At 63.7% G+C, this 27,792-nt stretch overlaps 6 protein-coding genes across 11 annotated transcripts; 4 read left to right on the top strand and 2 right to left on the bottom strand.

The window, feature by feature from the left end:
• Positions 1-328: 328 nt before the first annotated feature.
• On the top strand, positions 329-5,203 carry PARP3 (poly(ADP-ribose) polymerase family member 3). Of its 3 annotated transcripts, none has more exons than XM_055806674.1 (11): positions 329-597; positions 1,236-1,469; positions 1,682-1,807; positions 2,260-2,451; positions 2,820-2,955; positions 3,208-3,434; positions 3,592-3,735; positions 3,884-3,961; positions 4,208-4,430; positions 4,601-4,747; positions 4,865-5,203. In XM_055806674.1, the coding sequence occupies exons 2-11, from the start codon at positions 1,287-1,289 to the stop codon at positions 5,032-5,034; spliced, it is 1,626 nt and encodes a 541-aa protein (XP_055662649.1). In that variant the 5' UTR covers positions 329-597; positions 1,236-1,286; the 3' UTR covers positions 5,035-5,203. The 3 variants fall into 3 exon arrangements, with proteins under 3 accessions (XP_055662649.1, XP_027638455.2, XP_005234600.2); XM_027782654.2 differs by having other exon boundaries at positions 1,274-1,469; XM_005234543.3 differs by lacking the exon at positions 329-597 and having other exon boundaries at positions 677-1,469; positions 4,208-4,385.
• Positions 5,204-5,357: 154 nt separating this feature from the next.
• On the top strand, positions 5,358-8,572 carry LOC101921212 (probable G-protein coupled receptor). The gene is made up of 2 exons (XM_027782641.2): positions 5,358-6,117; positions 6,440-8,572. Exon 2 carries the CDS (start codon positions 6,550-6,552, stop codon positions 7,777-7,779), a length of 1,230 nt encoding a protein of 409 aa, XP_027638442.2. The 5' UTR covers positions 5,358-6,117; positions 6,440-6,549; the 3' UTR covers positions 7,780-8,572.
• Positions 8,573-9,030: 458 nt separating this feature from the next.
• PCBP4 (poly(rC) binding protein 4) lies at positions 9,031-13,691 on the bottom strand. The gene is given in 13 exon segments (XM_055806717.1): positions 9,031-9,969; positions 10,294-10,463; positions 10,921-10,973; positions 11,347-11,422; positions 11,612-11,656; positions 11,832-11,906; positions 12,171-12,299; positions 12,529-12,654; positions 12,739-12,855; positions 13,124-13,156; positions 13,234-13,257; positions 13,595-13,657; positions 13,659-13,691. Coding segments are annotated over 13 exon segments (1,260 nt in total). The 3' UTR covers positions 9,031-9,653.
• A 2,985-nt stretch (positions 13,692-16,676) lies between these two features.
• Positions 16,677-18,689, bottom strand: LOC101918098 (putative protein-lysine deacylase ABHD14B). 3 transcript variants are annotated; one of them, XM_055806122.1, is made up of 4 exons: positions 18,563-18,689; positions 17,817-18,026; positions 17,400-17,641; positions 16,677-17,053 (listed from the first exon to the last, which is right to left on the bottom strand). In XM_055806122.1, the coding sequence occupies exons 2-4, from the start codon at positions 18,022-18,024 to the stop codon at positions 16,871-16,873; spliced, it is 633 nt and encodes a 210-aa protein (XP_055662097.1). In that variant the 5' UTR covers positions 18,025-18,026; positions 18,563-18,689; the 3' UTR covers positions 16,677-16,870. The 3 variants fall into 3 exon arrangements, with proteins under 3 accessions (XP_055662097.1, XP_055662095.1, XP_055662096.1); XM_055806120.1 differs by lacking the exon at positions 18,563-18,689 and adding an exon at positions 18,340-18,556; XM_055806121.1 differs by lacking the exon at positions 18,563-18,689 and adding an exon at positions 18,340-18,556 and having other exon boundaries at positions 17,817-18,179.
• A 342-nt stretch (positions 18,690-19,031) lies between these two features.
• Positions 19,032-20,722, top strand: LOC101921560 (protein ABHD14A). Its single transcript, XM_005234564.3, has 4 exons — positions 19,032-19,432; positions 19,560-19,675; positions 20,025-20,257; positions 20,540-20,722. Exons 1-4 carry the CDS (start codon positions 19,185-19,187, stop codon positions 20,720-20,722), a joined length of 780 nt encoding a protein of 259 aa, XP_005234621.2. The 5' UTR covers positions 19,032-19,184.
• Positions 20,723-22,653: 1,931 nt separating this feature from the next.
• On the top strand, positions 22,654-27,323 carry ACY1 (aminoacylase 1). Of its 2 annotated transcripts, none has more exons than XM_005234545.4 (14): positions 22,654-22,780; positions 23,408-23,472; positions 24,029-24,133; positions 24,238-24,332; positions 24,517-24,593; positions 24,832-24,921; positions 25,167-25,223; positions 25,333-25,406; positions 25,489-25,538; positions 25,735-25,879; positions 25,962-26,030; positions 26,123-26,202; positions 26,481-26,541; positions 26,682-27,323. In XM_005234545.4, the coding sequence occupies exons 1-14, from the start codon at positions 22,672-22,674 to the stop codon at positions 26,844-26,846; spliced, it is 1,242 nt and encodes a 413-aa protein (XP_005234602.3). In that variant the 5' UTR covers positions 22,654-22,671; the 3' UTR covers positions 26,847-27,323. The 2 variants fall into 2 exon arrangements, with proteins under 2 accessions (XP_005234602.3, XP_027638437.2); XM_027782636.2 differs by having other exon boundaries at positions 25,977-26,030.
• The last annotated feature ends 469 nt before the right edge of the window (positions 27,324-27,792 follow it).

Raw genomic sequence — 27,792 nt, forward strand, 5'->3', positions numbered from 1 at the left:
GCTCCAGCAGCACAGGCCCCTCCATGTCCCCAGCAGGATGGGCAGCTCTGCCTCCTGCCCCTGCCACCCATTCCCAGTGGCTGCCCAGCCCCTCCTGCCTGGGATCGGCACCTCATAGCGAGGCAGCTTGCATGCAGAAGGCACCAATTGCTGTGAACCCTTCAAGCCATGTTCAAATGCCAGAATCAGGTCCTCCTCCCTGGCTGACCCTTAGACCGCCTCTTTGGCAGTGAACCAAGAAAAGAGATTTAACATGCAAAATGACGCAGGCTTTAACCTTTTCAAGATTGTTTTCTCTGCCCCAGAGCATGGCAGAGGGGGACTGGCTGGAGGGGCAGCCTGCAGCAGGGTCACCCCGCACCCAGGGACCTCCTAGCAGGCAGGCAGGAGGCAGGCAGGCTTGCCACAGTGTGCATGTGCTATCGAGGGTGTGACAGCTGTTTCCGCTGTTGTCCCTGCCTGCTCTTGCCTAAGGAGAAAGTGTTGCCTCCAGGCAGGCTGCCCAACCTTCCTGAAGGCTCCCAAAGGCCAAAGGCTCCTTAGCAGGGAGCAGCTGTGCGTGGCACCAGGCTCGCTGGCCCTGGGCAGTCGGAGCAGGTAGGACACGGCTGCTTCCTGCTCTTCTGCATCCTTTGCTGCCCCTGGCACCCCCTGCTCGGCTGGAAGCCGGGGGGGCTCAGGAAATGAGGGGCTGCCTGAGCCCCCGCTGTGCCCCAATAAAAGCACCCCTTCACTGGGCTTGGTGGGGGAGCACTGCCTGTTTGATGGGGGGGCATTGCATGCTTTTCTCTCCTGTACAACCCTGGGGGCACAGGGCTGGGGAAGCCTTGGGGACACACTGCTGTGGATTGGCAGTCCCAGGTGAGGGGACATGGGGGCCAGGCAGGGCTCTCTGAGCTCCCCCTGCCCCTCCAGCAGACCCTCACCCTCTTCCAGCTCTTCTGACCCAAGTTTGCTGCGTAAGTGGCTGTGCTCCTCCCCACGCTCCCCCTCGGCTCTGTGTCACTGGGCTATGTCTCCCCTTTGGGCTCCCTCAGGGGCTGGAGGATGCTGAGGGCCTCTGTCCCCCACCCTGAGTAGAGGGACAAGGCTGGGACATTTTTGGGGCAGAGGCCCCATCTCCTCTTCCAGCCTGGCTGTGGGCTGGAGGCGTGGGGAAAGCAAGGCACAGTCCAGCCAGACTGTCCTGGAAGGGCTGCACAGTGTCTCTCGCCTCCCGCTCTGCTCTCCCCAAGGGTTTTGCTGGGGGGTTAAGGCTGCACTGGCCCCACAGGAGCAGCTCAGCCATGGCCCTCAAGCGCCATGCATTGGCCCTGAAGCAGCCAGACCACAGGGAAAAGAAAGTGAGGGGGGGAGAGGAGGAAGATACCTGGAGCTCCACCTTGGCAGCCCTGAAAACTGCCCCCAAGGAGAAGCCCCCTGCCATCATTGATGGGCTGTGCCCCCTGAGCACAGCACTGGGTGCCCTGGTGAGAGCGGGGCTGGGGTACCAGGGAGGCTGGGATAGGGGGACGTGGGCAGGGGGGTGGGGGAGTCCCAGGGCTCCCCTTGCTCTGCTGGTACAGGGGCGGCCCCAGTTACCCTTGCAGACCCCACTGCATTCCCACTGGGAAAGCTCTGCACCCTCTCCCATCCCCAAATGCTGCCCAGGTGCCAGCCCAGGCCATGCCACTCGCTGTAGGTCTATGAAGACTATGACTGCACCCTGAACCAGACCAACATCAATGCCAACAACAACAAATTCTATATCATCCAGCTCATCGAGCACGATGGTGCCTACAGTGTCTGGACCCGCTGGGGCCGTGTGGTGAGTCCACCCCAACACCACTTGTCCCCCTCCCCATGGTTGTCCCCACCCTGTCTTGGGACCTCCAGAGCTTGGGGATGAACCTGGTGGTCCCCGTCCCTTGTTCCTGGTCCCAAAGCAAGCAATCAAGTGGCCCTGCTACAGCCCCTTGTTGGGGGAGCTTCAAGGACTTGCCCCCACACAATGGGGTGAGCCTGGCTGGGGAGACATGGCACATGTCACTGCAGTGACAGTGAACATGACACTCCAGCAAGGAGTCCTGGGCCGCCTCCGTGAGCTGGAGGGACCCCCAAATCTGGTACTAACGGCTTGGCATGTTCCTGTTTGCTGCCCTGCAGCCCTGCCATCACAGCCCCCCCCCCCCCCCCCCCCCCCCCAGGCTGCTCCTCCTGGCATGGGGCTGGTAAAGCAGGGATGCAGGGGGGGTCCTGACCACTGCTGTCCACTGCCAGGGCGAGGTGGGCCAGTCCAAGCTCATGCCCTACGCCTCCCTGGAGGCTGCCAAGAAGGACTTTGAGAAGAAATTTCACGAGAAGACCAAAAACAGCTGGGCAGCAAGGGAGAACTTCATTGCCCAGCCGGGGAAGTACACACTCATCGAGGTGCAGTCAGGAGCTGGGCAGGAGATGGAGGTTGCCCTCAAGGTATGTCAGACTGCTGGGGTGTCACCATGGTGGGGTGGTCCTTACATCTCACCCCTGGCCCACTGAGCACCAGGACATTCAAGCGGGTCACTAGAATGGGTTGGGTTTCCGGAGAAGTCTGGATGTGAGCTGAAACAGCTCATGGGCAGAGATTTGGTGCTGATGGGTTGAGGTGGAGTGGGAGGGCGTCCCAAGCAAGAGCCACTGGCATCTGAGTGGCATCAGTCATGGAAAGCGGAGGCAGTGCCTCCCCGTTGCCTTGCTGCGTGGGGGTCAGGCACTCCCCACTGAGACAGGCAGCCCCACTGCCATGCTCCCACAGCCTCCCACGGGCTCACAGGTGGCATAGTGATATTTTGGGTCTGCAGGTGGATGGTGTGGACAGGGACAAGGTCTGCAAGCAGCGGGTGCTGCCCTGCACCCTGGACAAAGCCACACAGGACCTGGTGTCTCTCATCTTCAGCAGCGACATGTTCCAGGATGCCATGCAGACCATGAATATCAGTAGGGGGTGATGAGTGGCATGGGGTGGGTCTGGGGGCTGTGGCTGGGGGTGCAGGTGGGGAGGTGAACAGGGCAGAGGTGCTGGTGGATTTTAGAGCATCCTCACTGGCAGCCTGACACCTGGTGGGACTGTGGATTTTCCATGCCAGGTGCCTGCATGTGCCTGTGGTGATGCTGGAGATTGTTAGAAGTAGCTGTGGGGCAAGTGTGGCAGGTGGGTTCATCTGTGTCCTCCCCTGTCTCTCTGGCCAGATGTGAAGAAGATGCCGCTGGGAAAGCTGAGCAAGCAGCAGATTGCGAGGGGCTTTGAGGTACTGGAGGAGCTGGAGGCAGCACTGCGGGAACAGCCCTCCCAGGCTGCCCTGCTGGAGGACCTCTCCTCCCGATTCTACACCATCATCCCGCATAACTTTGGGCGGGCACGGCCACCTCCCATCAACTCCCCCGACCTGCTGCGTGCCAAGAAGGACATGCTGTTGGTGAGATGCCAGGGCACCTGGCAGGTGGCATCCTGCCCCAAGGAGTGCTCCTGCCTGTGGGGCAGGGGGGTGCAGGCAGGGGTCTAGGCTTGCCGTGGTCCCCCTGGCACAGTGCCCAGCACTGGTGGTGAGGATGTCCTCGGTCTGTGCCTGCCAGGTGCTGGCTGACATTGAGGTGGCACAGAGCCTGCAGGCGCAGAAGGTGAAGGAGGAGGAGGAAGTTGCCCATCCACTGGATCAGGATTACGCCCTGCTCTGCTGCCAGCTCTCCCTCCTGGACCCAGCTTCCTGGGAATACCAGGTGCTGCTTGTGCCACAGTGCCCCATGACAGGGAGCAACCGTGCCAGGCCTGTGGGCACCCCAAAGGTCTCCGCTGTCCCAGGGGGACCATGGGCATTGTTGGGATGGCTGCCTGTGGTGACCGCTTTCCTGCCTTCCTCCCTGGCAGCTGATCCAAAACTACGTGACACAGACTGGGCACAAGCTCCACATCCTCAACATCTGGCAGGTGGCCCGAGATGGCGAGGTGAGGAGATGATTATCCCTGTCCTGCAGTGGGGAAGCCCTGGTTGCACCCCAGGGCTGCATTAGGGCTCTGGGCTTTTCCACCCAGGGGAGGCTTCAGCCCAGCTGGCCAGGGGAAAAAAGGCACCTGCTCCCCTGCCCCTCCAGCCTTGCACTGGGGTTGGGCTGGGGGGGGTTGGGTCCATCCCTCACCCCTGGGCACCCACATCTCCCTCCATGGACAGCTCTTACCTCTGCATCTCTCCAGGATGAGCGCTTCAAAGCCCATGACCTCCTGGAGAACCGGCGCCTGCTTTGGCATGGCACCAACGTGGCGGTGATCGCAGCCATCCTGAAGAGTGGGCTGCGCATCATGCCCCACTCAGGCGGGCGTGTGGGCAGGGGCATCTACTTTGCCTCTGAGAACAGCAAGTCAGCCTGCTATGGTGAGGGTGCTGGGACGGGCAGGGCTGCTGGGGGATGTCTGCAGGGTCTGTATGAGTCCATCTGCCTTTGCGTACCTCCTGCCAGACAGCTGTGTGTGGGCCAAGCCCCTTCCCTGGCATGGCAGCCAGTCCCTGCATGTTGGGGTGGCCTGGACACAGCCAGGTGGGAATGCCAGGGCTGGTGACATCATCCCCATCGCCTTCTCCCATGGCAGTGGGCTGCACGTCCAAGAAGGTTGGCATCATGTTCCTGACAGAGGTGGCCCTGGGCAAGCCCTACCGCATCACCTGTGATGACCCCACGCTGTGTCAGCCACCCACCGGATACGACAGTGTCCTGGCCTGCGGCCAGACAGAGCCGGGTAAGCCTGGGTCAGGAGGGAGTGTGGGGTCTGTGGGGCTGGGGTAGGCACAGGGTGGGGGGAAGAGAGGTCAGATTTCAGGTTTGACATAGTGTGTGTGGGTGTCTTCTCACCCAGATCCTGCGCAGGATCAGGAGGTGCTGCTGGACGGCAGGAAGGTGCTGGTGTGCCAGGGCAAGCCCATCCCCATGCCTGCCTACAAGAACTCCTCCTTCAGCCAGAGCGAGTACCTCATCTACCAGGAAAGCCAGTGCCGGATCCGCTACCTTGTCCAGCTCCGCTTCTGAGGGTGCCTGGGCACCCAGCAGCCCCATCCCAGCACCAGCTGGTGATGCTCCCCAGCCTGGAGCACCGTGCTCCGGACTCTCCAGCCACCCTACCTGAGGCTGGGCAAGAGACAGGCTGGCATGGGGACAGAGCTTGTTTTGACCGTGAATAAAACCAATGTGCCTTGTACCAAGTGGTTCCCATGCTCTCCTGCCCAGTGAGGTGAGCGCGGAGTAGGGAAGGGTGATGGTAGGTCCCTGCAGGGATGGCAGTGGGTGGCTGTGGAGGGACTGCAGCCTGTTGTGGTCACCTGGTGCTGGCAGCCTTCAGGTGAAAGCTGGTGGCTTTGTGAGCCAGCTGCCCGTGTCACCCTAGCAAGTTGTGTGCCTCATGCCCATCACCGTGGCATCAGGGCTGCAGAGGATGAGCAAGATGCGTTGCCCTGCCTGGGCACGGAGGAGCTCATCTATCTGTCCTGGGGGTGAGTGCCTGCCCTCCCTCTGGTGCCATGCTTGCTGCCATGCCTGCTGCCCTGCCCCAGCCTGGTGACCATGCCAAGTCCCTCTCCACGCCCATGTGTGCCCCCTGAGCACAAGTCCGGGTCCCCAGGGTACCAGGGAAGGGCAACACCCAGCTGCATTACCCTGGTTGCCCCATGGAAGTTCTAGACCATCTGCGTGCCAGTGGGGGAGGAGATGCCACAGACCTGCCTGGAGGTCTGTCCCCCACGCCCCAGGGACCTCAGGGCTAAGCTGTCCTTGCAGCAGGACCGGGCCTGGAGCAGTGGGTGGCCATGCTGGGGGGGCATAGGGCTCGGGGACCCCAGTCCCCCCTTCCTGAGCCCCCGCCGGCTGCTAGGACCCAGCAGCTGTCCCCGTGGGACCGCACAGCGCAGGCAGCGCCCGGGAGTGACAGCTGGTGCCATCCGCAGCTGGCAGGCTGCAGGCAAACAGGATGACGAGCGGGTGACGGGTGACGGGTGCAGGGAAGGGGGAGCGTGGCCTTGCACGGGGGCAGCAGCCCCTGTTCTGCTGCAGGAGCGACGCCGGCAGGAAGGATCCCCAGCGAGGAGGGGAGCATCACCCACCTCCCCAGGAGCAAAGGTGCGCTGGGTCCCCCGCCCCCACCCCAGGGTCCCCCGCAGCCAGAGCAAGGAGCAGGGATGGAGCAGGCGGGTTCATGCTGTCCCCCCTCGGGGTGTGCTGGTGTGGCTGGGGCAGGGGCACAGGGCGTCAGCCTGGCACAGCACAGCGGGTCCCAGCAGTGCCAGCCCTGGCCAGGTTGGGCACAGCCCAGATGCCCGCTCTGGGGTAGGCAGGACCTCACCTGCTCCAGCATCTTGGAGGGCTTCAGGTCGTCTCTGGGTTTCTCTGTGGCTCTTCCTCATTTTGATTCTTCTTCACATCCTGCTCCCCTCCCCAACAGGCAAAGAGAAGACAGCAGCCATGGTTGTGGTGGGGTTTCCCTCTAAGGGACGCAGGAGAAGAGCCCTTGCTGCCCAGGCACTGGAGCTGCTGCCTTAGTCCTTGGTGGGGATGGCGAGCCGAATGGGGCTGAACACCACGGACAGCCTAGAGCTGCTCTCCGTCCCCGAGCAGTCCATTGCCCAGGAGGTGGTGGGCCTCCTCTGCATGGTCCTGCTCACCCTCACCGCCCTGGTGGCCAACACGGTGGTGATGGTCGTCATTCTCAAAACCCCCCTTCTCAGGAAGTTCATCTTCGTCTGCCACCTCTGTGTGGTCGACCTCCTCTCTGCCATTTTCCTCATGCCCTTGGGGATCATCTCCAGCTCCTCCTGCTTCAACAGGGTGATCTACAGCATTGCCGAGTGCCAGGGCTTGATATTCCTGAATATCTGTTTCATCAGTGCCTCCATCCTCACCATCTCGATCATCAGCGTGGAGCGGTACTACTACATTGTCCACCCCATGAGGTATGAGGTCAAGATGACCATCAGGCTGGCGGTGGCCGGAGTGATCTTCATTTGGGTCAAGTCTGTTCTCATCACTGTCTTGGCACTGGTGGGTTGGCCTCAAGGCAACGGGGCCACCAGTGCCAGCCGCTGTACAGTCTACTGGAGCCCTGGGGCTCACAAGAAGATTTTTATGATCATCTTCAGCATTGTCTGCTTTGTTCTGCCTACCATCATCATCTTGGCTGTCTACTGCAGTGTCTACCGCGTGGCCCGGATGGCATCCCTGCAGCACATGCCTGCACCAGCACAGGCAGCTGCACCGAGGCACCGATCTGACTCCATCGCCAGCCAAGTGACCATCATCACCACCAGGAACCTGCCACTGCCCAGGCTGATGCCAGAGCGCTTTCTGGGAAGCAACAAGGCCATCCTCACCTTGGTCCTCATTGTGGGGCAGTTCTTGTGCTGCTGGCTGCCCTTTTTTGCTTTCCACTTGCACTCCTCTGTCACAACTGGCACAGTGGGTGGTGGGCATGGGGAAATGGTGGTCACCTGGATTGCCTACTCCTCCTTTGCCATCAATCCCTTCTTCTATGGGCTGCTGAACCGCCAGATCCGGGAGGAGCTGGCCCGGCTCCGGCGCAGCTGTCTCAACCGGCCGCTGGGCCAGGAGCTCTGCCTTTCTGTCTCGGAGGCTTCCATCCAGGAAAACTTCTTGCAGTTCCTTCAGAGAGCGACTTGCACGCTGGAGACCCATGCCAGCTGCATCAGCCCCAGCCCCAGGAACAGGCTGGACCAGACCAAGATGGGCTTCCCCATCCCAGGTCAAGTTCCTGAAGAAAGCACCTGAGAAGCAAGAGGCCTTGTCCCACCATGCTGGGAAGGAGGGTGGGCAGGGGACCTGTCAGGGACCCCCATTGGACCTGCTTGGGCTCAGTCTCTTGGATTTGGAGGAGTTCTTGTTCAGGTTTTGCCTCTTCTCTGAGCCTATGGTGGAAGGTAGTTTCTCTGTTCAGGAGAAGGCAGCAGATCTGGGGAAGCCTCATCTCCCTTCTATGGGCTGGGATTGTCTCTGGCTCCACCAGCTCAGTCCAGTTGCATGGATGGGCTCTCCCCAGGACACAGGATGCTAAGGGGCTCCTACACAGGGCAGAGGAGGGAGCACCTGCATATCCATCGCCTGTTGGGACCACTTGTGGCCAGTGGGGAAAAGTAGATGTCCATTGCACCTTACCCAGGAGCAGTGGGTCAGCTAACACCACTAACACCAGTAACACCAGGGCGCGGGGCACCCTGCTGAGATTATGTGGAGCCCCCTGTCCTTAGCTCTTTAACCCAAAACTAACCTCTGGCTGGAGAAGCTCCTGTCACCTGTGGTACTTATCAGGGGGACAAGCACCCATGGGGCTGGCTCTGGCCACGTCTGGTTTTTGGGCTGGTGCGGCAGCATGTGGTGCCGTGGCCATGCCCAGCCGTGTTCTCTGTCCCCCCACAGCTGGTAGGGGCTGCCCCTCCAGGGAGGGATGCTGGCCGGCCGGGGGTCTGTGCCAGGCTGTTTATGGACACAGCTGCCCAGCTGAAGCCCAGCCAGTGGTGCCACGTGCCAGCCAAACTGGGCTGCCAGCCAGGGGTGCGCTGGGGTAGATGTGGTGGCACAGGGGTGAGTGGGTGGGTGGGCATGTGGGGTGCCCCTGGGCAGCGGCAGCTGGAGGGTACCAGGACCTGCTGTCCCCCTTCAGTGTCATCGCTTCTGTGGTGTTTGAGGCCCCCCTCATGGGGTCCCTAGTGCAAGAAAAAGGACTGGACCCTGTTGAGGGATGCTGGAGGGGCACATCACCCCCAGCCCACCCACAAAGGTCCCAGGGTTGGTGCTGGCACAGTGGGTTGGAGATGCCCTTGCCCCAGTGATAACTGGGGGGCTGGGGGAGAACTGCCCCATGGCCTCTCAAACTGCCTCATGGCAGGGAGGGGGCTCTAGGAAGACCCCCAGAAAGACTGCGGCTGAGGGCCAGCACCCCTCTGGCCGCAGGGATGCCCCTCCAGCCACCACCCCATGCCCTTGACGTGGAGGGGTGTCTCCACCCAGGGTGGGGTATATTATTATTTTTTTCTTGTAAATTTTATCTTTTTATTAAACCATTGATAAGTTACAAAGGAGGAAAAAATATACTTATATGTACAGCATTTCCAAGCCAGCAGGGACTGGCTCTTGGATGGGGTTGCTGGGAGGAGAGTGCCCCAGGGTGGCCCAGGGAGGGCCCCCCACCAGAGCCAAGGGAAGGGGGACCCCCAGAGAGGCCAGGCAGCCCCTCATCCAGTGGGACCTGGCTTTTGGGTGCTAGCCAGGGGGTGAGCAGGAGGACAGCAGGGTGGGCAGGGCAAGGGGCAGGAGGTGGGGGTCCCACCTCAGCACAGGGCAATGGGAGAAGGGACCCTGAGCCAGCAGAGACAGCCCCCCCGCCAATACCAGGGCACATGGTCCCCATGCAGGAAGATCAGGGAGGGGGGCACAGCACTGCTGGAACAGGCAGCAGGCAGCGGAGCAGCTCATTCCTCCAGCAGGCATCACTGCTGGGAAGACCCTTCCCTTCCCTGGGGTGGGGAGCAAGGGGGTCCACCTGGGCATGGGGCACCTGGCAGCAGCTGAGGACAGGGTGGGCAGCGGGGAGGTGTCCCTGGCACAGGGTGGCACACCAGACCCCCTTGCCCACCCACTGGTGGGGCTCAATAGGGTGAGAACTTCTGCCGGTCAGCTTTCTTGGTGCCATTGGCTGCCGAGATCTTGGTCGTGTAGGTGGCAGTGCCACCATTGGGACCCGCCACAGAGGATGGGGATAGTGCCAGGAAGGACACCGGCTTCAGGCCGATGAAGTTGGAGAGGGAGATGGTGTAGGGGGTGCCCAGCAGGGCTGGGGGGGCTGGAGCGACGGCAGGCAGTGCTGCACCAGAGCCTGGGGCGAGGGGCTGGGAGAAGCCCATACCGAGGTCCATGGAGCCAGGGCCTGGTGACGCCTGGGAGGTAGATTTGGCCGTCTCTAAGCTGGAGAAGCAAGCAACAAGGTGAAAACCACAGTGACAGACAGTCTCCCACTGCAATGTGCCCATCGTAGGGTGCAAGGACCATACACCCCATCCCTTCTGGCACACATCTCTGTAGCACATCTGGTGAGGACTAAAAAGCTGGGGCTCAAACCCTGTGGCGTCTCAGGTCCTGCACCCACCATCTGGGGACCTCACAGCACTATCCCAGCTCATCCTTCCTGAGGATGCTGGAGTGAGTATCCCCTAAAAGCTGTGCTGGGGCACTGGGGAGGTGCCGCTCCTTGCTAGCAGCCAGCCTGCGTGCCCCCCAGCTGGCACCTACCAGGCTGTGATGAGGTACTGAGCCAGGGTGATGCTGACGGGGGTCCCCGTGATGGTCACATGCCTCTCGCTGGAGCCCTCAGTCTGGTTCCCGATCTTGATGTGGGCACCTGACATCTGCCGGATCTCGCTGATCTTGCTGCCGTGACGGCCAATGATGCAGCCAATGAGCTGGAGGGGCAGGGACCAGGGTGAGCTGGGGGCAGCTGGAGCCTCGTCAAGCAGGGAGCTCCCAGGGGCTCACCTGGCCACGCTCTGTGCCTGGGAGGATTGGGGAAACTGAGGCAGACACTGTGAGGGCAGGGTGCTGCTTTCCTTGGGCAGACTCTACTTTTTGGTCTTACTCAAGCCCCACACCCCCCCACAAGCTGGCATTGTTGGGCTGCCACATCCCAAGGCTCTTCCTTGGTGTTGACCAAGCCCTTTCCCCCTTCTGTGCCTCAGTTTCCCTTTTACTCCAACTGCTTCTGGCCCAGCAGCCCCTCTTGCCCCTGAGCTCTGGCAGCCGAGGCAGAACCTCCCCTGTGCAGGGTGGTGGGTGCTGGCCCCTACAAAGAGGCTGTGGGGTGGAACACATGGGTGGGGGCAAGCTGTGGTCTGCCTCGCCATCCCCAGGACCCACACGTACGTCATTGGGCACCAGGAACTCCTGGGAGCTGCTCTGGGAGCTGGTGTCCAGGCCTGGAGGGAGAAACAGGGATGTTAGTGGTGGGAGTGTGGGGTCTCCAGCAGCTCCGTGCCCCCACACCAGCCCCATGCTGGAACAGTCAGTCACCCCAGGGACAAACCTGGGGAGAGGCAGGGAGGACGGGACATAGGCACCAGTTGTGATTTGGTGCCAGTGCTCCCCCACTGCAGGGCTGAGGGGCTCTAGTGGGTGCAGGGACCCCAGGAAATCAAGAATTCTGGGGGTCAGGTAGTCGTGCCAGGGGTGCTGGGATCGGAGAGGGTGCAAGGGACTGGGATGCCCTCCCCCCATCAGGGCCAGGTGGCTGGGTGGGTCAGGAGGGGCACTCCATACCGCCAGCCCTGCGGAGGCACGGGAGGTGCTCACCTGGCACCATGGAGGGTGCGTGGCCCAGGGAGGCAAAGGGGAGCGTGTGCCCCGACAGCTGCTGCAGCTTCGTCACCTGCCCAGGCAGTGGGAGGAAGAGGAAGAAGGCATTAGAGGTGACTGCAGAGGGTCCCCTGTCCCTCCTGGGGCCGGACACTGGCACCCAGCACCTCCCAGGAGAGGCATCCCCAGCAGCACCCATCCTGGTGGGCACAGATCTGGTGCCCCTGGGAGCAGGGGTGGGCTGCCACAGGGACAGACTCACCTCCGCGGGAGAGACCCCACTGTACTGGCCCTGCATGGAGAAGCCCTGGGGGCAGAGGGGAAGGAAGGGGCATCAGTGGGGAGCCAGGTGCAGACCCCTGCCTCAGGCCACCCCCCCCCCAGAGCAGGGAGGCCACCCCAAGCCCACCAAAGTTGCCCCTTGCTGGCAGAGGCCGGGCCCTCTGGCCACCCCATGCCCCTGGGGGGGCTGCACCCCTTACCTGGTTGGCAGAGAGCAGGATGGTGCCGAGGGAGAGGCCAGGGTGGTAGGGGATGGTGGCCCCCTTTGGAGGCGACTGGAGAGGGAGGGAAGGAGGTGAAGGGGATGAGAGATGAGGCTGAATGTCCCGTAGCCCCACGGGTCCCCCCAGACCTCCTCTGCCCTCTCATGCCCCCAGCAGCTGGGCACAGCCCCCAACACTGCCAAGGCAGGGTGCTCTTATGGGCTTCCATGCAGGGGGACCTCAGTGCCTGGGTCCAGGTGGGCATGGTAAGCCCTGGGGAGGGGGGAGGCAGGCAGCTCATGACCCCCTGGGCTGGGCATGGGGTTCAGTGGGTACCTCCAGGATAACGGCGCAGATCTGCCTCACGCACTGGATGATGGTGTCCGGCACCCCTGAGACGGTGACGGCCCGTTCGGTGGAGTTGGGCAGCAGGTCACCGGCCACCTGCACCTGCGCCCCTGTGCTCTGGCGGGGGGCAAAGGGAGATGCTGGGGTGCCTCAGCCACTCCCCTCCAGGGCTCAGTAGCTCACATCTCCCCTGGGCCACAGGGACCTTTGCAGGACCCACAGGATGATGCTCCACTCCTGCATCAACTCCCACAGCCCCTGCGCAGCCGTGGCAGCCCACATGCCCACGGCTCTGTGCCCCCCAGGGGAAAAGGGGAGCCTGCACCCAGGGCACCCTCAGCCTCACCTCCCGGATCTCCCGGATCTTAGTTCCTGCCTTGCCGATGAGTGAGCCACACTGGCTGGCCGGGATGACGAGGCGCAGTGTCACTGGCGATCTGCCTGCTGCCCCATCACCCCCTGCTCCCAGGTCCTGTGAGGGGAGGGGCGATGCAGTGTCAGACCCCCAGGAACCTGTAGGCATGGGGGCACCCACAGTGGGGGGAGAGATGCCTACCTCCTCCAGCTTGAAGGCGATCATGGACACAGCGCGGAATACAGCGTCAGTGGAGCCGGTGATGGTGGTGATGCGCTCAGGGCAGGACCCCTCCGAGATGGTGATGCGCGCACTGCTCTGGGGACAGTGTGACACCCCATCAGGGACATCACAGGCCCTGTGCTCCATGTGTCCCCCCCCAGAGAAGGGCTCACTGGGGGGCTTGATGAGTGCAGACCTGGGCTTTCCCCCCTCCCACCTGCCCCAGGCAGCCTTCCCTGGGGTGCAGCCACGTTTCCCATAGGTCCACCTGGGATTGGAGGGGGGCCAGGGCTGGGCATGTGGGAGCCACCAGGTACATGCAGGACAAGCAGCAGGACCTGGCAACCCCCCAGCATGCCCTTACCTGCTCTCGTATCCTCTTAACAGTCTCTCCTTTCTGCGGGGAGAGGAACAGGGTGGGTGGTGAGGTCCAGGGGAGCCTGGGGCTGGCAGCGCCCTGTCCCCAAATCTTACCTTGCCAATGATGCTGCCGATCTCCTGCAAAGGCAGAGAGGGGTGGCCTTGTCAGCAGGCAGCTCCCTGCCTGACACATCCCTCCTCTGCCACAGCCAGACCAATGGGCAACAGCCAGACCCTGCCCTGTGGCCACTGGGACAGTGGGTGGCCTGCTGGTGACACAGCAGCATGGGAACAAGCCACTCCATGGCTCAGGATGGGGGAAGAAATCCTTCTGGGAATGCTGTTCCCGGGGAGGATGGGGGGTTGGGAGCAGGGGAGGAGAACAGGGTGCTGGTGAGGAGCTGGTTCTCCAGCAGGGCCCCCCTACCCCGGGCATTACCAACCCCCCAAGCAGTGCCGAACCCGCCGCTGTTACCTTGCCATGCATGAGCATGCGGAGGGTCAGTGTGATGCTGAGCTCTGTCTCCTCGGGGCTGCCGGCCCATGCCGCTGGCTCTGTCTGGCGATGCCATGGCGGGAGGGCGAGCTGAGCCTGTGGGACACAGTGGTCTCCAGAGAGGGGGAGGCACCAACAAACCCTCCTGCTAAATCTGCAGCCCGAAAAGCACCTATGGCTGGGAAGTGGGGAAACTGAGGCAGGGGCAGCACAGTGCCATTCTCCAGCAGGGGAGGCTTGCACGGCCCCGTGGTACCCCACCGGCATCCTGCACACCTTCCAGGAGCTCCCCAAAATGAATGGTCGCCATGTGTCTGCCTGAGCCTGCAGGCAGCTGCCTTCAACCTGGCCCACACACAGCCTGGGTTGGAGCTGGCAGCGCACCTTCCCGAAGCCAGGAGCTGGGTGGGTGTTGGGGGCGGGGTGGGGTGGAAAACGTGGGGAGCGTGGCTGTGGGATGGGGTTTGCTTTGCAGATGCTTGCTGGGGTGGTGGCACGTGGGGCAGGGGGAGCAGAGGTGGCCTGGGTGGTCTTGCAGGCTGTGTGAGCCTTCCTCCTCCTCCTCCTCTTCCCCTCCCTTGCCTGTGCACAAAGCCCAGGGCAACTGAGGCAACCTCCCTGACGGGGAGTGCCAGCCTGACGTGAACTGCAGGGTGATGCCCAATGCACGACGCCGCTGCACCCTGTCCCCCCGGCCCGAGCAGCCCGGGGACCCCCCCAGACCTTGTGCCTGGGGCCGGGGGTGGCCGGGCCCTGCGGTGCCAGCGCGGGGCTGGGAGGAGGACAATCGCCGTGTGTCCGGGCACGGGTGGGCGGCTGCGGCGCTGCTGGCTCCCGGCAAGCTGGCCGATGCCAAGCGGCTTTGAAACAAAGCACCCGTGTTGGGGCTGGGGCCCGTGTCTGCCGACATGGCGGCGGGGGGGGCGGCTATTTTAGGTGCTGGCAGGACTCGCCACCACTACGGCACATCTCCTGCATCAGGGTGGAGGGGTAGGGGGGCAGGCTGGTCGCCTCTGCACCCCCTAAGTGCTGTGGCTTGCACCCCCGGCGTGATTTGGACACCCCATCTTCATCCCCCCGTTACCGGGGCCTGGAGAAAGGTGGAAAGGCTGGGGAAGGGGGATATTCCCATTGCCGATGGAGAAGAGCCTGAAATGGGGGTGGGGGTGGGCGGTGTACCCCCCTGTATCCCCCCTCCCCGCAGCGCCCGGAGCCGTGCGCAGTGCCAGCAGCCTGCCGGGTCCCCCATCCCCCGGGGACGGACGGCAGCGGGGACCCGCCGGGGACAAAAGAACCGCCGGGAGAGAAGGATGAGGCTGGCGGTGGGGCAGGGCGGGGAAGCGGCAGGGCCACGAGTGTCCCCCCACTGCCACAGGCGGTGCGGGGGGCGGCGGGCAGGGGGGTGCGCTGCCCCAGGTGAGCCGGGCGGGCAGGGACGCCCAAGGCCCCGGTGATGGGCACAGGCCACCTGCCCCGGCGCCGTGCCACGGCTGGCGGCGGGACAGCCGCGAGGGTGGGCACCGCCCGTCCTTCGGGGCACCTTCGGGGGGCAAAGGGAGGTGACGGGGGGGACAGGAGGAAGCCCCCACCCCGTCCCAGGGGGAACCACTCTCCGCTCGCCCTCCCGGCCGCCCCAAGCCCCCCGGTCCCCGCGGGAGGGGGCCTGGCGGGTACCTTTCCGTGCGCCTCGTCCCTCCGCCGCCGGCCACCCCGCTCAGTGCCACATTGTCCCCGGCAGCGCCCAGTGACACCCGGGGCAGGAACAATGAGCCGCTTGACAGGCCAGGGCCAGGCTGGCAGCCCCGGCCCCCACCCCGGTCCACGCCGGGGCCCCCCTCGCTCTTCCCCTCTCCCACATCCCTCCCTCCGGGATCCTATTACAGCGGATAAGAGACACTAAAAGGAACAATGCACCCTGGGTAAGGCCATCTGCCACCGCTGGGGACATTCCTGGCCCCCCTGCCCCCCCCTTTGGCTCACACATCACCCCTCTTTGTAATTGCGGTGGTGTGGTGTTTTTTTTTTTTTTTTTTTTTTTTTTTCCTGGAAGCCGATCAGCTGGCAGGGCTCGAGGGCTCAAGGACACCGGAGCGGGCAGGGACGGGGCAGCTGGCACCCCAGGGCCCGCTGGCACCTGGGGCTGCTGCTAGGGGGGAGCGCCTGGAGGGCTGGGGGGGCAGGAGGCACCCCTGTGGCTGCAACAGGTGACCTGAACCGGGTGGGGGGTAAGGGATGCTCTGGACCAGGGTCCTGCCTTACTGCCAGGGCAGGGACCAACTTCTGTCCCCCTGGTACTGCCCCGTGCCACCCGCAGCCACGCGTGCCCCGCCACCCCGCCACCCCACCCCCGCTGTTACCTCCCCCACTAAATCCTCCTGGGCCCTGGCGTAAGCAGCTAAAGCCCAGGCAGCCTTGGTGAAGGGGGGCACTGGGGAGGCACCCTGCTGCCGGCTCCATCTGTGCCCCGGAGTGCCTGGTGCAGCAGCACTAAGATGGAGAAAGGCAGGTGGTGGCCAGGGGGCTTGTCCCCCCCATCTCTCAGGCCTCCCCACCCGCCCCCTCATCTGTTCTTGGTAGCCACTCATTCAGTAAATCGCCCTCCACCTTCCCTGGGGGCACCAGGCTGTGGCCAATACGGGCGGGAGCCAGCCAAGGCTGGCAGTTCCCTTTTAAGCCCCTGTGGATTACCCTGGACTTGGATGCACGCTAGGAGGGGTGGGAGGAGGAAGAGGAGGATGAAGAGGAAGCGGGCAGGCTGGAGACATAGGTGCCACTACCCCAGGGGCCCTACCTGTTCCTGAACACAGCCCCAGGGCTCCCTGGACACCATCCAAGGCTCCCAGGGATCCTGCCAGAAGTGATGGGTGGGCTCCAGAGGCCTCACAGCCAGTACTTGCCCACCCACAGGGCAACACTCTGCGAATGTTCCATCCCTCAGGGGCTGTACCTGCCCTGCTGTCACCCCCCAAAAATCTGCGTGGGATGGGGGCCACGGAGGAGGTGGGCACCAGGGACGGAGGCGGGAAGGATGGAAAGAAGCAGGAGGAAGGTGGCAGGAAAGTGGTAGCAGAGCTGGGGTTTTATTTGGTCCCAAGGAAGGTTGTGGTGCTGGCACGGGCCTGGCATGGCATGGCAGGGTTGGGTGGGGACACCAGGTGAGCAGCTGGCTTGGTGCAAGGGTGCGTGCTCAGGTGCGGGGCGGGTGGGTTGGCCATGTCCCCCTGCCCTGTGGGCCCCTCCACACAGCTGTCCTGCTCACTCCAGCTGCTGCAGGAAGGTCAGGAGCTCGCGGTGCCACTCATTTGGCTTGTCCAGGTAGCAGGCATGTCCGGCACCCTGCAGCACCAGCACACGGTGCTTGGGGAGGTGCCGCAGGTTGTTCAGGCTGGCCTGCCCCAGCTCCACGTCCTGGTCCCCGTACACGATCAGCGTGGGGGTCTGCAGAGGGGGAACGCACCCTGAGCTTGCCAACAGCACCCAGGCACGTGGTCCTCCTGGTCGAGGGACACCCTGGGACCAGGACATGGAGGGGAGGTGCTTGCCCTTCTCCCCCACCCACCATGAGAAGGGGAAACAGGCTCAGAATCCTGGGTCTCCCCACGTTCCCTGTTTCCCTCCTGCTACCCTACGGTCACATTCCTTCACCATCACATTCCCCTTTTCCAGTGGCAACATTGCTTCTGGCCTGTTTGGGTTTTCCCGTGCCCAAATGCAGTGCCAGGGTCCCCTCCTCACTATCCCCTCCCAGTTCCTTGACCTCCCGCAATCTCCCTCCAGGCCGTACTTTGATCTGGGTGTACTGCTCCACTGTGAATTTCTCAGTGCAGATGGGTGCCACGGGCACATACGCCTTAAGCAGGTGGTTGTGCTGGAAGAGGAAGGGCAGGGAGTACATGCCGCTGAGCGACGGGCTGATCACGACGGCTGGACCCAGGCACAAAGCCTCCGAAACTGCTTTCAGGAAAGCCCCCGGTGCTGGCTGGCCCACTGGTGCTGGCGCCACGGCATCTTTCGAGAGCCCCAGCCCTGAGCCGTGGGAGACAGAAATTGCCCTGTCATATTCCCTGCCGCCTGATGACCAGGAGAAGCCAGCACAGCAGGACACTGGGGCTGCCATCCTGCCACCACAAGCTCAAGTGGCTGTGACAGCTCCCCCCGGCCCCCACCTTGCTCCGGGGCTGCACTTGCCACCATCCCTTACCCGGCAGGTCAATAGCCACAGCTCGGTAGCCGTTTTTGGCCAGTGTGGCAAGCGTCTGCAGCTGAAGCCAGGTGTCGGAGGAGAAGCGAATGCCATGCAGCAGCAGCACTGTCAGCTTTGGCGCCTGCTGGTCTGGCTCAGCTTGGCGGTAGAAGAGGGTTTGGCCGTCCACCGTGACGGTGCTCTCGGTGAGCCGCGGGGCGGCCATGGCTGGGGTTGGGAGGGATGTTGCGGGGGTTGAGAGGTGGAAGTGGGCCCGGCGCCCACGGTGGCCCTGTGCAGCCTAGCAGAAGGGGCCACAGGCCTCGTCCTGGCCTCGAGGCCCGGCGGCGGCAGGAGGGCTGGCAGGCTGTGGCACTGGCACTGGGAAGGGGTGGTTACACTGGCACCACCCTCCTTCTGGGGGACACGGGTGGGAGGCCGGCCCCGGGGTGGGTGCGGGGCCACTCGCTCGCGGCAGGCAGGCTCACGGTCCTGCCTTTGCCTCAGTTTCCCCGCCCTGCGCCGGGCCGGCGGCCCTTACCTGCTCCTCCGCCCCACTGCCGGCCGCCGCTCGCCGCCCGCTCCCCGCCGCACCACGGGGCTGGCGGTGCCGCGCCGCGGGTCCAAAGGCCGGCGGGGCGCGGGCAGTGGAAGCGGCGGCACCGCCTCACGGAGCGCAGGGCCCGAGGCGGCCCTGGGAACCGCCGCCGCCCCACCGAGCCGAGCCCCAGCGAGCTCTAGCCGAGTCAAGCCGAGAGCCCTACCCGAGCTCTGCCGAGTCACCCGAGCTCTCCCGAGCGCCGCCGAGCCGTTGCCGAACCGAGCCGAGCCCTAGCCGAGCTGGCCGAGCGCTGCCGAGCCCTAGCCGAGCTGTTGCCGAACCGAGCCGAGCGCCGCCGAGCCTTAGCCGAGCGCTAGCCGAGCTGGCCGAGCTCTGCCGAGCTCTTGCCGAACCGAGCCGAGCTCTAGCCGAGCCCCGCCAAGCCGGGGCTCCTCTCCCGGCACCGGCCGTTCTCTCCCGAGACCTCGGTCCCGGCCCGGTGGGTCGGTGCGGCGGGCAGGCCCCCGGCTAACAGCCCTCGGGGCCTGCAGGGCTGCGGCCTCCCGCCAGGCGGAGCCTCGGGCCGCGGGCGCGGCGCCGTGAGGGCCGGGGCCGGGCGGGCTGCATGTCCTGGCCGGGCCTGAGGGGCGGCGAGGGCGGCGGCCGGAGCCAGCGGGGGCTCGGGGGGCTGGAGCCGAGTGGGGCTCCCAGCGCCGGGCGTGGGAGACGCGGGCCGGGCCGGAGAGAGGAGAGCACCGCGGTCTGAGGCCTACCCTGCCCCGCAGCAGTGGGGTTTGGGGCTTCTAGCCCCTCGCTGCCATTTTCCTTCTCCAGGAGGAGCAGAGATGCCGGTCGGCCGCGGCCGCCTGGGGCTGCTGCTCCTCGGGGTGCTCCTCACCTTCCTCCTCTACCTGCTGCTGCCGGCCACGCAGCAGGAGCGGCGCCTGGCGGGTACCCGGCCTGAGGAGGGGAAGCGGGGCCGGCGGGTGGCCAACACCACTGCACGAAGCGGAATGGCTGCAGGAGAGCCCCCCGTTTTCTACAGGGAGGCTTCTGCAGGGCCCCAGGCCAGCGGCGCTGCCAGCCCCGGGAGGTGGGTCAGCCCGCCAGCTCCCGTAGCAGAGGAAGGTGGTCGGTCTTCCCTAGCCCTCGTGGCCAATGGATGACTGTAGGCATGCTGTCTTCCCTGAACCCCTTCCCACCTGTTTTCCCCACCACAGGCCCGATGTCCTGTTCCTGCACGGCCAGGCATTCACCTCCAAGACGTGGGAGGCCTTGGGCACACTGGCGCTGCTTGCCGGAGAAGGCTACCGTGCAGTTGCAATAGATCTGCCTGGTAGGACCACGGCATTGCCCTGAAGTTGATCCCTCTGGTCAGCTCCAGTCCATCACCTTAGCCACTGCTGGGGTCTGGACCTCTTTAGGGAGGGCTCTGGACCTTTTTAGACAGCTAATGGTGGTCCCCATGGGTATTTGGCTTTGCCCCAGGGCATTGACTTCCGTGGCACCCAAACGCTTGGGCTGGAGTTGGCTTGGTCTGGCTGGTGCACGGCTGTGGCTGTACAACCGCTGAGGCTTGACTGGGTGCCTATTTTCTGCCAAGCTAGCTGAGCCTCAGGGGGAGAGATCATTGCAGGCTGCACAGTTCCCCCTACCCCACACCCACTCCATGCCCTCTGCCCTAGGCTATGGGGATTCACCCCCGGCGGAGATGGCCACAGCACAGGACCGTGTGGCTTTCCTGGACCATGTCCTCCAGGAGCTGGGCATCCGGAGGCCCGTTCTTGTCAGCCCCTCCATGAGCGGCCGCTTTGCCCTACCCTTCCTCCTGGCGCAGGGGGACCGGCTGGCTGGCTTTGTGCCCATTGCACCCGTGGGCACCAAGGACTACACTGCTGAGCAGTACCGGCGGGTCCAGGTGAGTTGGGTTGGTGGGCTCTGGGGATATCCCTGGGTACTGGCAAACCTTGTAGGCTAGCTGGTTGTAAGGTGGCATGGAGGGTGACCCTGTTTTGGGGTGAGCGAGGGGAGCAGTGAGGGGGACCTTTGCTCCCCTCAGCTCGTGGCGGGGCTGGCACCTGCCTTCCCTCAGCTTTGCAGCCCCCATGATAATGGATGGAGGTGGGCACAGCACAAAAGGAGTGTGGTGGCCATTTCCCCCTCTGATAACCACTCTGGTTTTCTCTCTGCCCTTACCAAGACGCCCACCCTGATCCTGTATGGTGACCGTGACACAATCCTGGCTCCCCAGGCCCTGCAGAGCCTCCGGCAGCTCCCTGGGCACCGTGTGGCTGTGGTGCCTGATGCCGGCCATGCCTGCTACCTGGACAAGCCAGACGACTTCCACCGGGCCCTGCTGGGCTTCCTGCACCAGCTAAAGTGAGCGCTGCCGAGCAAGGACAGAGGCTGGGGCATCCTGTGGGACTGGGACACACAGGTGGCTGGCGTGAAAGGTGCTGTTCTCTTTTGGGGTGTCCCCAGGGTGGCTGCGGGGGACACACTGAGGGTGTTCCTTGTCTGGCAGGACAGGGTGTCCTCTGTCAGGAGGCCAATAAACTGATGCTGCTCTGGTTTCTGCGTGTGTCCCCAAGCGCCGCGGGGCTCCCTGGGCTCCAGCCCCATCTCTCGGCCTCTAGTGTGGGGCAGGAGGGTGCCCGGCCCGGCCCCTGCCAGTCTCCTGCCTCCTGCCCCCCTCCCCTTCCCTGCCCCCTGCCTTCAGCCCACCCCGCGGCCCCGCTCCTCCCCTGCCCGCCCCCCGCCCGCCTCCTGCCCGCTGCCGGCTGCGGGGCGGAGCGGAGCGGGGCCGAGCGGGGCCGGGCCGGGCAGGCGCCGGCGGCAGCAGCGCGGAGGTAGGGCCGGGCCGGGCGGGGGTCCGAGGAGCTGGGGCGGGCCGGCAGCGCCCGGCAGCCCGTGGGGGGCTGCCCTGGTGCCTTCGTCCCCCCGCAAGCCCGCACCCCTCGCGGTATATACCCCGAGGTACCCTGCACCTCCCTCCCCACCCCGTACTGCCTTGCACCCTTAACCACGGTACCCTGCATCCGCGGTACCCCTTGCACCCCCCATCTGCCCTCCTGCCCCCCGCTACCACGGTACTCTTCACCCCTCTGCACCCCTCACCGCGGTACTCTGAAAGCCCCCCGTACCCCCTCGCACCCCTAATCATGGTGTCTTGCACCCCCCTGCACCCCCAACCATGGCATCCAGCACCCCTCTGCCCTCTTGCCTGTGCTTCCCCTGCACCCCAACAACACAGCCGCTGCACCCTAACCCATGCAGCACCCTGCACCCCTAACCACGGTACCCTGCACACCCCTGCACTCCCAAACATGGTGTCCTGCCCCCCCCCCCAATACACCTGCACCCCTACCCATGGTACGCTGCACTCCCCACAACTCTAACCGTGGGACCCTAACTGCAGTACCGCTACACCCCACTGTGCACCCTCCCTTGCACCTCAGCCAGGTACCCCTATACCCCACCTGTGCCCGTTTGCACCCCTAGCCACAGTACCCCTGCACCCCTAACCACGGTCCCCTTGTGCCCCCCTCAGAGTCTCTCTGCACCCCCTTGCTCCCATAGCTTGCCCAGTGTTCCCCTTCAACCCCTCCTGCTGTAGCTCCACGTGCTCCTAAGCACCCCACATCCTCCTGCTCCTCCAGCTGCCCAGCACCCCTCAAATACCCAGTAGCCTGTCACCCTTCTGTAGGCCCCCCCAGCCCCCCCCGTCCTCTGTAAGCACTCAATCCCCCTTCACCATCCCCATTTCCTTGCACCCCCAGTGTCTACCCTTGTACGTCTCCAGTACCCCCTAAGCAAGCCATGCCCCCCTTTCCTTACCTGCACCTCCTCACATCAGCACCCTTCTTTCCCCACCTGCACTCCCCTAGCATGCTGCTGGACCTCTAACCACTGACTAACCCCAGCTACCATGTGCCCCTGCCCTACACACCCTTCTTCCCCCCCATAACCCCCTCCCTTGCCTCGTTGCCCCCCTTTCCTCCCTGCTAGCCCCCTATGCCCCAGCTAGCCCTTCTGTGGGTCACACCCTCACCCCATTGCTTGCCCTGGCACTGCGTCTGGGGTGACAACATGTGCTTTTGGGGGGAGAATGAAAGGATGGCATGGGGGGCACACCCCATCCTGCCCCTGCACCCAGGTGGGGGAATTTCTCTGGTGGTGGCAGCATCCCAGGACTCATAACTGGGAGACCTTTGCCCCATCCTGCTTTGGTTTCTGTGACGACCGAGCTTGCCGATGGACTTTGGAGGGGCCGGTGGGTGATTAACCATCTCACCGCTCTTCCCCCAGGGCTTTGCAGCCCCAGTCCCTGACATGGCACCTGGGAAGCCTGGGAAGAGCACCGGGGCCTCGGAGGACCCCTCGGTTACACTTTTTCGGGAGTACCTGAGGATTGACACCGTCCACCCTAAACCTGACTATGGTGAGGATGGGGGGAAATGGACGGGGAGCCATGCAGAGATCCAGCAATGTGGCTTTGAAGCTCCGGTCTTTGGACCCGGATGCCCAAGTCCTGGGCTGGGGCTGTTTTGATCGAGGTGTTAAGGAGCGAGCACCTTTGTGCCTTATCTCTGCTGGTGCCTTTGTTTGGGGCGAGGACATCCATGGATGTCTTGACTGCACCCAGAGCTGCTGTTTGCTTCCTCCAGCCCTGTGCCTCAGGGTCCTTGTTTCCATGCTGCCCTGGCTCTGGGACAGCTGATTGTGGTAACCCCGTGCAGATCTTCTGTTAAAATTTTCATCCTCCCACTAGAGTACATCAAGATTTTTTTATTGGTAGAAAGCTCCCGAAACTTCTGTGGAGGACTGTCCTCCCTGAACTTGCCTCCTTCAATTCTTATTTTTTCCTGTTCCCCTAGTCCTTGCACCAAAGGGATGGTGACAAGCTGCTCCTGTCCCCACTCCCAGCCACCTCTTGTGCCCAGGACCTCCATCACCTGCCCTCTCTGGTCACCTCTTTCCTTGGCCTGGGAGCCCCGGAGAGCCTTGTGAGTTGTAGTGAGGGGTGGGAGATCCTGACATAACTCTGGGCATCCCTGCTCCTCCCCAGATGCGGCTGTCCAGTTTCTGGAGCGTGTTGGCACCGACTTGGGCTTGGCCTGTCAGAAAGTGGAGGTGAGTGAGGCGAGGAGCAGCCCCCAGTCCGTCCATCCATCCACCCATCCACCCATCTGTGCCAGGTCCTTAGTGACTGGGCTGTTCCCCTGCCTGCCACCCTGGAGCTGGGTAGGAGTGAATCCCCTCTGCCTGTAATCCTTTGCTGACCTGAGCCCTTCCTTAAGCCTGTATTCCGGCTAGTCCCTGCTGACCTTTGCAGCCGCCCGTGCTATGATTAGCTGGGGACCTGGCAGGGTCGTGTTGGCTGGGGACATCCTTCCTGCTGGGCACCAGCTGTCCCAGGGTGTCCCCAGGCACCCGGGGAAGATGCTGGGTTTGTCTCCCCTCCTCCATCTGAATTGCAGCCAGGTCTCGTGCCTTCGTCCAGGCTCCGTCTAGCTTTGGGGGAGTGCAGGCATGCCTGCTCCTGCTGCCTGCCCTCTCCCAGCAGAGAAAGGGGTGACCTGCTGGGTGGCATCAAGAAACTTTTCCCAGTCTGATGCTTTTTGGCTGCAGCCTGCCAGTCCCAGCCCCTCAGCCTCGACCTTGGTGACATCCTGCCCTTGCCCCACAGGTGTGCCAGGGCCGCGTGGTGCTGATCCTGACGTGGCAAGGCACAAAGCCCCACCTGCGCTCCATCCTCCTCAACTCCCACACCGACGTCGTGCCTGTCTTCGAGGTGCTGGGACAGGGCAAGGGGTGGGCAGGATGGGGTGGGTGGCAGGGGAATGGGAGCTGGTGCCTGCTGTGCCCCTATGCCATCACAGCCACTCTTCCCCACAGGAACACTGGACCTACCCACCCTTTGAGGCTATTAAGGACTCGCAAGGCAACATCTATGCCCGGGGTGCACAGGACATGAAGTGTGTCTCCATCCAGTGAGTGGAGGGCTTTGCACGGTGGGCACGGTGGTGGGGGTGCCTCTGAATGATGCACGACAGGATGCTGCCATCCCCAGAGTCTCTGGGGCTGAAGGTGCTACCCCTTGACCCTGCCTGGGGTGTCTCAGAGCACACCAGCCCCTCTCCTCCATGATGACCAGGCACCACCTTCTCCCCACAGATACCTTGAGGCCATCCGGAGGCTGAAGGCAGAGGGAAAGTGTTTTGCCCGCACCATCCACCTCACCTTTGTGCCTGGTGAGTCCCCAGGGTGTCACCTCTCAGGGGAACAGGAGGGGCTGCTCTGAAGTTCCCCACAGCGTGGCAGCTGGGCACCCTCCTGCCAGTCTCTCCAGATTTTGAGCCAACCTAGGTCAAGGCTGGAGGGGTTTCCCTGTCCAAAGACATCGGGTGTGCTGGCAGCACCCAGGCTGGCATGAAAGGTGGGCTGGGGGATGCCCCAGTTCCTTCCTCCACACCAGCCTCTCCCCCACAGATGAGGAGGTGGGTGGACACAAAGGCATGGAGATGTTTGTGCAGCGCCCCGAGTTCAGAGCACTCAACGTGGGCTTTGCCCTGGACGAGGGTGAGTGGTAGCAGGGCTGCCATGGGGACGTGTCTCCTCTTGGCATGCACCCTTCTGCCTGTTGGCATCGTCCCCTGGGCACTGGCACCCAGCACAGCTTCCAGAGACCCCCCTGGGGGCTCCTTTTCCCGGGGAGTGACCCACACGGTGCCAGCCTGGAGGGGAAATGCTGCCAGGGCAGAGTAGAAGGGGGCATGCCATGGCACTTCTGTGCCCTGCTGACCCCCTGTCTGTGCCTGCTGCAGGCCTGGCCAGCCCGTCTGACACCTACAGTGTCTTCTATGGCGAGAAGAGCCCATGGTGTAAGTAACCGCACGCGTGGCACCCTGTCCCTGGCTCTGCTGGGCGCTGGGGCACTGATACTGCCCTGGGCTTTCTGCTCAATGCCTCCTTCTTCCCCTGCTGCCACAGGGATAAAAGTGAAGTGCATGGGTAGCCCCGGGCATGGGTCCCGCTTCATCAGCAACACAGCGGCCGAGAAGATGGTAAGAGAAGGTGCAGCCCTCTGCTGCCTGCCCTGGGGCTGCCTGCAGGACTGGTCCTCACCCACTGCCCTTCCTTCCCCAGCACAAAGTCATCAACTCCTTCCTGACCTTCAGGGAGAGCGAGAAGCAGAGGTAGGAGACAGGCAGCGGGAATGGCTGTGGCTTCATTTCAGTCCGTGGAGGGGGTCTTTGGGATCCCGAGCCAGGCTCTGATCCGGCGCTGCCGCTCCATGCCTCAGTTTCCACATTTGGGGGTACTGGTGGGGTGGGGGAGCACTTCTCCTCCTCCCTGGGTGGTGGAGGTTGACTCTCCCTTGCGTCCCCCGAGGCTCAAGTCCGACTCAAGCCTGACCCTAGGGGATGTCACCTCACTCAACCTGACCATGCTGGAGGGGGGCGTCTCTTTCAACGTGGTGCCCTCTGAGATGGCAGCCAGCTTCGACATCCGCATCCCACCCACCGTGGACCTGAAGGTGGGTGCCATGCTGGCCCCACCTGGGAGGGAGCGCGTTGGGGGGTACCCCGCTCACACTTCTCCTCTGATCTCTGCCTCAGGCCTTTGAGGAGCAGGTGGCTGCATGGTGTCGGGGTGCTGGGGACGGTGTCACCTATGAGTTTCACCAGGTGAGGGGTCTCAGCCACCTGGCACATCGTACCTGTCCCTCCCCTGCCACATGCCCACCCCCTGCCCCTCACCTGCCCTCTCCCTCCATCAGAAATGCATGGACCAACACGTCACCTCCACTGAGGAGTCAGACCCGTGGTGGAAAGCTTTCAGCGGGGTCTGCAGGGACATGTGAGTAGTGTCCCCAGGAAGGGCGGGACCATGGTGGGGACATCCTCTGGTGGGAGGCAGGTGGTCCCCGGGGGTCTCTGGGGTCATGGCAGGCGTTGGGAGGGGTTGTCCTGTGCTGTGCCAAGGCATTTCCCTGCGTCCCTCCGAAAGGGATGGGATTGCGTGTCCTGCAGGACTGAGGGACCTTCCTGGTGTGAGCTCTTTGCCTGTGGGGTGGCAGGGGGGCAGGGGAGCCGGCTGCCCCCATGCCCATGCTGATGCAAGGTCTCGCTTGTCAGGAAGCTGCAGCTCAAGCTTGAGATCTTCCCAGCTGCCACCGACAGCCGCTACATCCGAGCGGTGAGTGCCCTGCCAGCCTGCCTGTGGGTCCCCCACCCGGGGTGAGACCTGCAGCCCCAAACAAGAGCCATGCCCAGGAAAAGCGGGGCATGTGGTGCCCATCCCATCCCTGGCCTCACCCTGTACCCCACCATCCCCAGGCAGGACACCCCGCTATTGGCTTCTCACCCATGAACCGCACCCCAGTGCTTCTCCACGACCACAACGAATTCCTCAATGAGCAAGTCTTCCTGCGGGGCATCGACATCTATGCACATCTTCTGGCTGCCCTGGCATCGGTGCCCCCGCTGCCTGCTGAGGCCTGAGCGCCCTGGCGAGGGGCAGGATGGGGCCGAGCCAAGCAGCAGGACACAAGACTTTAAAAAGGGATCAGGGGGTTAGCACAGCAAATGCCTACCAGTGTGCCTGGGACACAGATGGCATCATGCCACGTTGGCAGTGCTCAGGGCTTGCCCGATGGTGATGCCTGTACCCAGTGTCCTGGCTGTGCCCTCGAAATCTGGGTCCCAGCCGCACCCCTGGGGGTTGTGTCCGCCTTGCCCGGGTGCCAGCAGAGCCTTGTGCCTGGGTGCCTCCTGCCTTTCCTGGTGCTGGTGGTGCCTCCCCCTGTCCCTGTGCCACCTCCAGCTGCTCTGGCTGTGGGGTAAGGGGCTGTCTGGTACCCTGCTCTGCCTGCCTGCGCCTCATCCTGCCTCCCTGCCCGTTTGCCAGGGGAGCTGGGGCCGGTGCCACCTGTCCTGCCTGTGCAAGTCAATAAATCTCCTTGGTAAGCATGGCCAGCAGAGGGGTCTGTCTGTCTGTCTGTGGCACTGCCTGTGGGGTCTTGGGGAGCCCGGGCGCCACAGATTTCCTCAATGTGGTGGCGTCTACTGGGGTGCTCCCTGCTCCCCTGGGTTTGTTGGGTTGGGGGATGGTGCTGTGGGCCGATCCTGCCCAGGCAGGCTGTGGGACTGCTCCTCAGGAGCCTCCGCTCCAGATCAGCCTCGGGGCTAGAGCAGCTGGCGGTGCTGGGATTCATCCTGCTCCCACCAGGTCCTGCCATAGTGCCGCTCCCCCAGACCCCCAGGCCTGGGCAGGCAGCGTGCGGGTCTGAGCAGGCAGCCGACCTGATCTACCAGAGCTGCCCCGGGCTGCATCTCCTCCTTGCTTTTACCCCACCCCGCATGGCTCCCAGCACCCAGGGGTGCTGGATCTGTCTCAGAGGCATGCTGTTCCCCGGGGAAACCACGGCAAGAGCCAGCTGAGGGCTCA

This window comes from Falco peregrinus, chromosome 5, assembly GCF_023634155.1.
Source record: "Falco peregrinus isolate bFalPer1 chromosome 5, bFalPer1.pri, whole genome shotgun sequence".
Lineage (NCBI taxonomy): Eukaryota > Metazoa > Chordata > Aves > Falconiformes > Falconidae > Falco > Falco peregrinus.